This window comes from Parasteatoda tepidariorum, chromosome 7 (genome assembly GCF_982258835.1).
Source record: "Parasteatoda tepidariorum strain Cologne lab strain chromosome 7, Ptep-v5.0, whole genome shotgun sequence".
Taxonomy (NCBI): Eukaryota; Metazoa; Arthropoda; class Arachnida; order Araneae; family Theridiidae; genus Parasteatoda; species Parasteatoda tepidariorum.
The window spans coordinates 101,936,618-101,948,635 of NC_141761.1; the positions used below are offsets into that span (position 1 = coordinate 101,936,618).

General features: G+C 28.1%; 1 protein-coding gene across 2 annotated transcripts in view; it reads left to right on the forward strand.

The window, feature by feature from the left end:
• Positions 1 to 1,057: 1,057 nt before the first annotated feature.
• Ccn (cellular communication network factor protein Ccn) overlaps positions 1,058 to 12,018 on the forward strand; it is a 76,769-nt gene continuing 65,808 nt past the window's right edge. The window contains exon 1 of one of the 2 annotated variants that reach the window (XM_043052083.3): positions 1,058 to 2,005. In XM_043052083.3, coding sequence (XP_042908017.1) covers positions 1,823 to 2,005 — 183 coding nt within the window. In that variant the 5' untranslated portion in view covers positions 1,058 to 1,822. The remainder of the gene's footprint in view (positions 2,006 to 12,018) is intronic. The other variant, XM_071183040.2, reaches the window with a different exon arrangement.

The following is a 12,018-nucleotide window of genomic DNA, read 5'->3' on the forward strand; positions in this document are numbered from 1 at the left end:
TATCCATAGTCGTTATCAGCTATGCTCTAAGATATAAAAAAAAGTACCGAAAGTATTTACAAAAATTTATTTACAAAATATTGACAAAATTTTATCATGCATTATAAAACCAGATTTTATTGTTATTTTTTCCTTAATCACTTGTAAAGTTTTTCGGTCGAAAATACTGTGAATTTTACTATATTCCGGTAGTTTTGACTATATTTTGCTTCTCAGTGTAGTTGTAGAGACTTACAATAAAACGTTTGTTTTACAATTGATCACTTCCATCATTGTAACAGTAATGGTTATAATGCTTATTACTTCATATATAACTTTAAATATTAACGTAAATGTAACTATTTTAACAGTTGCGGTATTTTGACTGATTTTACCTGAATAAAAGTATTCGGGTAAAAATACCGTACAGTATGGTAATGTCGTTTATGGTTAAAAAAAATCTATAATTCTGGTTAATAAAGCAAAAATGTACGGTATTCTGATTCTCAAAATTAAAACTCTTTTTCTCACACATTTAGAAAAAAAAATACAAAACTGAGTAGTAAATTTAACCAAGTAAATGGTTTTTTAGCCATACTCTAAGGTACCATGATAAAATTACCAAATTTTATCATATTTTGGCCAAATTGTATCACGCATTATAAAATCATGTTTATTGTTAAAAATTATTACCAAAACTTTTCGGAAAAAATTCCCGATTTTTTTTTGTTTCCGTAGGGCTCATAACATGGTAAATTTTACCATATTTATGTAGTTTTGACCATACTTTTTTTCAGTGTGTAACTATAAAATTTTAATTTGTAAATATTCATCATTTTTTTCTGAATATGATTTGAATATTAATATGTGCATTTATTCTTCTAAAAGGAACAACCCGAGTCAGAACGAAAAAAAAAAAAAAAAAAAGCTCGAAAACAAACAGTTTTGATGGTGATTAAGTCAACTGATCGGTAACCCAAACTGTTTCCCAAGCCGTGTCGATGCCCGCGATCATTTTTTGGAAATGTAGCGCCCCCCTGCGGTGACGGTGTTCCCTCTCTCCAACTTGAGGATAGCATTTCCTAGAAAAGGAGATGATTCAGTGGCAGGTCGAGCCAATACATGTTCGGTTGAAGTTGTCTGATTTCTTTCATCTGCAATTGTACCAGTTGCTGCAACGGGTATTGAATTTTTTGAAGGATATTTCAAATTAAATATTTTTTTACTTAGCTTTCATTTTCATTCAAGATATTAACTTTTTTTTTAAAAAAATAGTTTTGATTGACAATTTTTTTCCTGAGCTAATGGAAATTATTTGTAACAGCTACAGATAAAACACATTGTGATCGAAACTGGACTCTTAATTTAATCGTGATTTTGCTTGATAGTTACGGAAGCACAATTTTTCAACAGGAGAAATAAAAATGCTGTTATAAAGTTTTGGATATTTAAGAAGTGAAAAAAAAACAGTTTTTAGCTAGTCTTCCATTTATCATATCATTACGTATGGCATAAGTTGGAACATTTTTAGTGCATAAAAACGATTTAAAATAGTACCTTTTGTGGTAGATATAATGCAACAATAATCACTTGTGCAAATTAATTTATTCTGAACAATATCAAATAAGTGCTCCATACATGTGATATATTGAATATCATTAATTGAAAATTCGGTTTCGGAAAATAAACAAGTTGTATTTATTGCAATATTGAATAGGTAAGCCTGCTTATCATTCAAATCTATGTGAGGTATACTAAAAATGATATATTTATAACTATAAAAGGATGATTAATACGCACATGTAGCATATTATTTTAAGGATTTTTAGCAAGTCAGAAGAATATGGCTCAACATGCTTGGACAAGTTCTCTAAACAATAGTGTAAAATTCAATTTCTTAGTACTCATTCCTATATTTTTATTTTTCTGCAAAGTAGTCGCCTTATCTGTTGTGTCTCCATGTGTAAACTGTGAAGATATGCACGTGAAACTTTCTCAAAGCTTACCAATGGAATCTGATGTCCCGGTAAGTTTTATTTCTAATTTTTCTAATTTTTAACTATAGTATTGTTGATATCGTGAAGAAATGATTTGGTTACTTTTTACGTATGAAAGGCATGGGGCAACATTGTGTATATATATATATATATATATATTTATATATATATATATATATATATACATATGTAGGGTTATTCATTAGTTTCCTCCGGGGTTTCGAAGCGTTATAGTAAAAATACGAAGACGAATATGGCAAAAAAGAGCATATGAAATTATTCCGAAAGTTTTCAAGTTTTAATTTAGTTTCGGAATAATTTCATATGTTTCTTTTTTTCATATTCGTCTCCTTTCTTTTAGTATAACGCTTTGAAACCCCGGAGGGAATTATGAATAGCCCTGTATACATAAAGCACAGTAAAGACAAAAAGGGTAAAAAGAAATGAGAGAAAAACGAAAAAAATTAATACGTTTTGTTGTAATGTGTTCTGTGTTCTATATTCTATTTTCATAATGTGTTCTATTTTCGTTTAAATTTTTTTAAGTGCTCTTCACATTACTGAATTTATATTTTTTGCTTCAGCTATATTAAGACAATATTAGAAAGCACTCTTTTTCGTGGATATAATCGTGTGAGCTGATACAGAGATTATATCTTTTCTTTATTTTGTTTTCCGGAATTTTAATAATTTTTTTTAGATAAATAAAAAATGTTTTTAAATATCTTTAAAAATAAGTTTATTTTAATAATTTTTCTTCTTCTCTTGTCATTAATCTTCTTTACTTTAAATATTTTCTCAATATATATATATATATATATATATATATATATATATATATATATATATATATATATGTATATATATGGTTCCATATTCCATGATGGTTTAATGGGAATTCCGGTTGGTTCTCAGGAATATACTATCAAAAAAAAATTCTTTTTTTTTTATGTTGGCCCATCATAAATCAGTCTGAATTCCTACATTGGGGTGATGGTTACTTATGTTGCTTACCATCAAGATTACGTTGGCCCATCAATGGAAAACCATCAAAAGTTTTGACTTTGGTGCTATCATCTTGCCTTTATGCACCATATAGACCATTATGGGAGCTTGGTTCAAAATGGTCTGTTCCCGGAATGATTTACGTTTTAACATTATAAAGGCAACTTATAATTTTAGTTTAATTTTTATCGGAACTAGTCATAGCTATTGATTTTAAAATACCAATATAGCCCAAACAAGACGGTAAATTACATAACAACACCGCTCTCACAGATAAGAACACCGCTCTCACAAATAACTCTTCCTTAAGAACACCGCTCTCACTAATAACTCTTCCTTAACGAAACAAAAACACAGAAGTGAAATCAAAATATCCTCTTGCTATTTCTAATTATACTTTGAAATACAATTCAATTAGAAAAGAAATATAATGATTAACGTACCCTTAACAATATCTTCAAAATAGCCTTTTTCTTCTTCACCTATCGAATCTAAACCCATCTTCACCCATAAATCTTAATCTCAAGTGTTTATTTTTTATTTAAAAATGATAACTCTGAGAGCGAATAATTTGACTTTTTATGATGATTTAGGGATGATTATTTAACGGTAAAGTAAAAATTGAGCAGTAAAAATCACACCAGTTTTATTATTTTCTTCAATCGCAACTTTCATATTCTTTTTCAATTTCGATCATTTTAGTTAAAATAAAGCACAGAATTCGTTCCATAGGGTGTTTTTTTCTGTGTTGGAGTTTGAAATAATTTCTTTAAAAATAAAATAAAAATTAACTATCTCTCTCTCTCTCTTTATATATATATATATATATATATATATATATATATATATATATATATATATATATATATATATATATATATATATATATATATATATATATATATATATATATATATATATATATATATATATATATATATATATATATATATATATATATATATATATATATATATATATATGTATATATATATATATATTTAGAAGTGTAAAAGTTCTGAATTTACATTAAGTCTTAAAAGGTTTTTCTAAATTTAGCACAGACAAAAACATTTAGAAAAGTAAATTCTAAGTTTACTGATGTTATAAATTTATAAATTATTCGTTCAAAAATATGAAATTTATTTGATATTAAATGTAGATTTCAAATAAAACTACGTATTTTTATTTTCATTAAACAGGGAGTTATTCTAACTTGAAATTTATAATATTTTCGTCAAAAATAAAAATGTGTATTAATTAGCTACAACAATTTTTTTTACCCTTCCTGTCACTTATTTTATTAATTATTCGATTATAGAATTCAATTTCTATTACAGCAAAGTTTAATATTCGATTTACAGTGATAATGAAAAGGTGTAAGGATTAGCTTCAACATATTTTCTATTGCTGAAACAACTGACGAAAAGAAATTTATTAACCTTTTTGTCGAAATAAGCTAAGAAAAATAATACATATAAATATCCCATAAACCTGACTCGTGTCAGAGAAACCCTTCATAAACCTTATAAATGCACACACACCCGCATACAGTTACACCTAGCTGTGAAGAGAACAAGAAAGTCTCTTTGCTATGAAACAAATGTTTTCCCAAATCGTGGTAACACAGAAAAGGAATTGTAATTTGCTATACGTTTACACAATGCCTGTTTTATGTTATCCGTAGTTAATCGAACAATTCTTAATATATGTAGAAGAGTGAATTCTAAACTTACAACGTGTCTTTGCAGTGAAAAAATAGTTAGAAAGTTGAGTTCTGAGTCTACATTAAGTCTTAAAGAAATCTTTTTAAATTTACTAAATCTTCAGCTCCGCTTCAGCTCCGAAAAAAATGTAGGAAAGAACTCTAAATTTACTGCTGTTATAAAATATTGAAATATGAAGTTTTACTTTTATCAAATGTAGATTTCAAATAAAACGATATCTCTTTATTTTCATTATATAAGAAATTTTTCATCTTTCAAAGTTATAATATTTTTTCGAAAATAAAAATGTGTATTAATTAGCTGCAACATATTACTGTTCCTGCTACTTATTTAATTAATTATTCGATTATAGAATTCAATTTCTCTTACAGCTAGGTTTCAAATAAAACAATATTTTTTTTACTCCACTTATAGTGAGATTTCTGTTTGGAAATGCGATTAGTTTCAACATATTTTCTATATTGCTCTTACAGCTGACAAAGAGAAATTTATTAACCTTTTTGTTGAAATAAGCTACGAAAAATAATACAATTTATAAATATCCCATAAACCTGACTCTTGTGTCAGAGAAACCCGTCTGAAACCTTATAAATGCCCTCACAATTACAACTCGCTGTAAAGAGAACAAGAAAGTCTCTTTCCTATGAAACAAATGTCCTCCCAAATCGTGGTAACACAGAAAAGGAATTGTAATTTGTTATACGCTGACACTAAAACTGTTTTATGTTAAACATGGTACCTCGAACAACAAGTCTTAAGCACTGAAAAAGACATTTAGGAAGGTGAATTCTAAGTTTACGGATGTGTCGTTTTGGGAAAAGCGGGAGAGAGATTAATAACATCTTCTGCTTTCGGAGCTTTTAATGAGCTATCCGTTTTATAAACAGACATTTGGAATATAGTCTTTTTTGTATTTCCCTAGATAAACATAAGAATCTTTTATTATCTTTTTTTAAATACGAACGAATGTCTTATTACTATCGTAATGTTGAATGCAAATTTTTCAAATATTTCCTTCATTATTTAGTAAACAACTAATGTGTTCTTAAAATTATGTTTATTAAATGTTTCTAAAACTTCTGTATTTTGAAATTTGGTTCTCAAAATTAAATGAATAGATTGTACTAGGATGGATAACAAGATATCATGCATTTTCTGCATCAGTTTTTAGAAAATAATATTTTTTAAGTAATATATCCTCACTTAGGCATGAAACAAAATTATATTTTAAACACCAGATATTTCAGATTTTAGTGTGATATAATGTAAATGATTATTTGGTTATTGTTTTCAAAACAGGAAAAATATATTTAACTCTATATATTCTTATAAAATTATAATAAATTTAAAAAAAATATGCATTTAAAATCTCAATCAAGTTTAATCTTACATTAAAAAGTTAAATTATTTTAGGTAAACAGGAATGTTTTTTTAACGTTAATCCTTTTAAACAAATGAAAGTATTTTGTAATTTGAATGTTGGTACTTCAAATTAAATAATGAACTGATAAATAACAAAACATGATTTACTTTCCTATACCTTATCTATTTATCGCTATTATTATCGATTTAAAAAAAAATATTCTGAAATTATTTTTATATAATAAAGCCCTAAAAAATCCATTTAAGGAAGTTTTTTTACCATTTTTCATTGGCAACTTTGTGTTTTTTTTTCCAAATAATTTTAGTTTCGTTACATTCATGTCTGTCAAGTCTTGAAAATGGGCGCCTACTTTTGAAACGCTCAAAACATGTCGACTCTCATTTCATTTTTGCATATTTTTTAAGCGTATGAAATTTTAATCCGGCAAATGAACCATTATTTGAACAATTTATTCATTAAAATAGATAGAACAGATAGAAACTGTTAATATTTTGTTAATAATAATTGTTAATATGAAATTGCTAATATTTTCTTTACTTCCTTAATATATAGGTTTGAATTTTGAAACAAGCATAATACTATAAAATATAAGCTCCTTAATAAAGACACTCTACAATAAAAACAAAGACACTCTACAATAAAGCAAGACAAAATAGACAGACTAACGACACTCTATAATAAAGCACACGCATATTAAATGTTTCTAAAATAACTGTTAAACATATCGACATTTTAGTCCGAAATACTAATACATTACTGTACGCTTCAAATATAAAATATGCCACACAAACCGATGTGAATGCGTAATCACATTCACATCTCATATAAATAAATAATTATATTCGAATGCGTAAATATTTGATGCCGTATGTCATGTAAATTTTGTAATATCTTAAAATTATGTGTAAGAACCGTTAACAAACCATTGTTTCACTGATAATCTTGAAATCTCAAGCTCATTTCTACATGATATACTACTCTGTTTAGAAAGTCAATGCATGACAAAGCTTCTGAGGATATTTACCCTTGAATTGTGTCCTAAAGCCAGTGATTTACAGTGTTGAGAAGGATATATCCATGTGTATTCATGATGAAGAATGTGATAAATAATTTATTAATCTCATCTAATTTTAACAACCAATTTTTATAATCGGAAGTAATTTTAGTAATCGCAATGTAGAGCTTTATTAATTATCGTATTTTTTTTAAAAAAAATTAGCTTTAAATGCTTTATTTTGTGTTCCAAATTATGAAGTTTGATTATTTTCGGGAATATATAACAAGCTGTCCACAGGCAACGTCGTTAGCTTGAGGTTGATTTTAATATTAAACGTTGGATTTTAGGATTATTCGGGTGCTTCGAAAAATGCTTCCTAGATTAAATTGTTTTAAATATTTGAATGTTAAACTGGTTTAGATATAAGATTACAGTTCCAAGTTTTTAAAATTGGTTTTAGAGCAGACGCGAATCAAAGCAATAACAAAGCAAGGGAGTCTAATTCAAATAAAACTTAAAATAATCAATAGTTCAAACATAAACGTCAAAGCAAGCTTATGGAAGATTTCAGTTGGTTTACAATTTTGTTCGATTTTCAGAAAATTCTTCTTGATTAAGTTCATGTGCATTTGAGATGTCTAGCTACACCTTTTCCACTCGTATTTATTTTTGTTCAGGGCGTTGCTCATGCTATAAAAAATATCCGAGAAAATTATTATCGATCATTCAAATTCAGCCAGACTACCTGAAAATAACTCTTCAAAGGATTTACTATTTTCGAAAATTTAAAAAATCATTTAAACTAATAATTTTAAGTATCCCTTGAAAATAATTACCGTAAGGTAAATTATAGTTTAGCTATTAACGCGTGATTATAATTAACTAAACTTATTAAGGCATTTGGATTTATTATTTAATTTTGCAATGATATTTTTCTGCTATACCCTTTAATCTATATGATATGCTCCGTTCAAACACTTATTGTTCATCATTGTTAAGTACAATGCTGCTAAAAATACCATGATTTTACAAGATATATATGCCGTAAGCTTAAAAAAAAATCTTGCTCTTTGCAAAATGTCGACATGTCATCTGTTAAACTTGCGTCTGTTAAAATATATATATGTCACGGGCAATGTAAATAATTGAGCATTGCTTATAATGCCCGGGCAATTTAAAAAGTGCCCAAAAGTATATGACAAAATGATAAATTATATTGCAATTATTACATTACCCGGTCATTATGTATAATGCTAAAAGTCAAGTGGGCAATTTGTGTCACACACAGCCACAGGGTGTCTTGGGATATTCATCCAATTTTAGATGCACCTGGATAATTTTTTAAACATTTTTTCCCGCACATGCGCTGTATAAAGCAACTATTTCAATTATTCTTATCTGGCGCAGTTTTTATTATTATTATTTTTAATTTTAAAGCAATAATTTCGGTATCAGTTTAAAATTGATTCAAACGCTATGTTTACTTTCTTTTTAAATATTTAAGCTATAGCAAAAGTGGCATTAGACCTAGTATATATTTCAGACATTTACCAAAGGTCCAGTCATACTAGGTCTGGTTAAGTGTCATTGCCCGGTATACATTTGTCCGGTATATCCTACACTGATGTTTTTTTAAGGTCAAGTGCCACTGCCCGGTAAAAATTTGCCCGGTATACCCTACACTGATTTTTTTTAAGGTCAAGTGCCACTGCCCGGTATACATTTGTCCGGTATACCCTACACTAATGTTTGTTTAAGGTCAGGTGTCACTGCCCGGTATACCCTACACTGATGTTTTTTTAAGGTCAAGTGCAACTGCCCGGTATGCATTTGCCCGGTATACCCTACTCTGATATTTTTTTTAAGTCAAGTGCCATTGCCAGGTACATATTTGCCCGATACTCCAAACACTGCTGTTTGTTCTAATCTATCGTCAGTAAGTATTAAAATATCGAATAAATGTAATTATATCCACGAATAAATTAGAATCAAATTGGAGGTAATGAATATTTGGGACATTCACCAAAGCGACTGATTTGATTGTCAACATTCACCGGTGAACATTGGCCAGCCAGAATCACACCACACGCGCATGTTTGTCCCATTGCTGTCAATTAATCAAAGTGCCCAAAGAAATAATAGCGGTATTTATAATGACCGGGCAATGTGAGAAATTATCGTAAAGTAATTCAAATTTATTAAATTGCCCAATTTTAATGGTCATTATTCATAATAACTAAGCATTATGAATACTGACCTAAATAATTACATTGCCCGAAACATATATATATAACGTATATATTCATAACATAACGTATATATATATATATATATATATATAGATATATATAGATATATATATATATATATATATATATATATATATATATATATATATATATATATATATATATATATATATATATATATTCAACTCCGTAGTCTTGTAATTTTGGCCATAGAAACGTTCAGAAGACAACGAAACTTCTTGATCAAGTTTTGGGAAAAATTTGCGTTTTTAGAGAAATTTTTTGATGGAACTCACCCGCATTTGAGTTACATGGAGTAGAAAACCCCCAAAACCTCCCACGGATACACTGAGAGCAAGGGAAAACTATTCCATGATCAGTCTACAACTGAGGATATTTTACGTCGACAGAGTGGTCGGCCGAGCCGGCTGTAAAATTTATGGATCGAATTCAAACCCGGGACACCTCCTTGGGAGAAGAACGCTCTGTCCCCTGAGCCATCACGGAGTTCATTAAGTTTATTGCAATAAGCTTTGTAAAGATGATGTTTGTTAAGATAGTTTCGCATTGATGAAAGTCAGATGAACGTCATCCCCTGATTGGTTGAGTCAATATACGTTATGAGATGACAAGCTTCGACGTTAGCTACCGCTCTAATCTATTTCTCTTTAGGCTTGGTTTCTTAGTGCATTAGTTATGTCATTATTTCACAAAGAGCCGCATATTTCAAATAGTTATTGCAAAGTGCATGCAATGTAAAAATAAGTTATCTTAACGATACTAAGGGTTTTTATTTCATATAAATTAGTAAAAAAATTCCAATTTGTTTATTAACTGAGCATGATATTATTCATAGGTTATTACGTCTTTTCTCGTGATTTCTTTTTAATCTCCATTAAGTTTTATACTACGGTACTTTTTTGTGCAACGAATTTCTGAATTATGCAATCTCATTTTGTCAATAAAAGTTTCTAAATAAAAAGCAATTTTTGATAACGCTGCAAGAAAAAAATAAAACTGACTTCTCCTCCTCTAGCTCTTGTTTTAAATACGCACTATTCTAAACAAATTGTCAGCCACTTGGACACGCTCTTCATTCAAAGAATATCTGAAGCTTCTTTAGAGAATATTTTATCAAGAAAAGAGCCTTGAGATCCATTTAAGTAATTACTTAGGGGTCGTAATAAAATTATAGGTGGTAAGATTTTTCGATTAATAAAATTATAGGATGTCGAGTAAAAACGCCTCCTTTACACAATTACGAATATTTTTTTTTGTAAGTTTCAAGAATTTAAAAGTTGAATTATTTTCGAAGTAAAAAATTCTTATGTACTCTTTAGTTTTATTGAAATGATGTTTAAATGCGCCGTACTATCTAAAAATAAATAAAACAGAACGCTGCTTAGTAAATATATTAAAGCTGAAATCGAATCAGAAGCAGCGACATTTGAAGTTTAAACAAATTAAGCGTTGTAAAAAAATTAGTTACAATTCTTTAAAAAATTTTTACTTTCATCATAATCACTTACTTTAAAATGAATAATTTATCACTAGCATTAATACTGAAAAGGATGTTGTAATAATTACTGTAAGCAATATATTTCCCTAAGGTCGTGACGTTCTTAATTATTAGATGCTATCTCAGCCGAATGGCCTTGCTAAATTTGTAGCAAGGTGCAAAAGGGAAACAGAATGTTGATTTATTTGTTTCTTTTTCAGCTTTCATCATAAGAATAGAATAATAGAATGTACTTATTCTATTATTATTGCCACTTTTAACATTATATTAAGGTTAAATTAAAATTTGGCATGAGTGGTAAAATTTGGTAATTTTGTCATAATACTTTAGATCAATTATTCGGTCAATATTACTTTAAATTTTGTTTTTTTTTACTAAATAGGAAGTAATGAGATCTGCAATTTTAAAATTGGTTACAATTTCCGGTAAACCATCCCCACTTGAAAGGAAAAAGTATCATATGATTGGTTCAAATCGTTTAGATCGCCCGAGACGTTCTATGGGTCCTTATAGAATCGGTAAGAGGACGTTATTAGTTAAGTAATAGTACACAGGGAAAAATTCTGGTAAATTTACCGTATTGTATGGTAATGATATTTCGAGTAAAAACATCACGACTTAGGCAAATAAAACCAAAATATATGGTATTTAAAATCATTCATTTGGTAATTTTTCAGTTCATATGGAAACAGTTTATCGGAAATTCTGATTTTCAAAATTATACCCCTTATTACATTTAGTAAAAAAATACAAAACAGAAAAGTAAGTTTAACCGAAAAACTCATTTTTATGCCACAGTCTATGGTATCATGATAAAACGACTAACTTTTACTACATTTGCCGAATTTTATCACATATTCTAAAACCATACTTTATTGTTAATTTTACCACAATCACTAACACGGCGCTACGTTAAAAGTCACCGATCTTTTTGGTGTTCTTAAAAAAAAAAAAAAAAAAAAAAAAAAAAAAAAAAAAAAAAAACAGAAACACGGTAAATTTTACCATATTCTTGTAATTGTGACCATTTTTTCTCTCTTTGTAAGAAAATAAAAGTTATCTTTTAGTACTAAAAGTTAAAAAGGAAACATTTTAGAAAGCATCACTGCAATGTATTAACGACTTTTGTTTAAGTCTTTATTTAACACTTTATTTCATTGT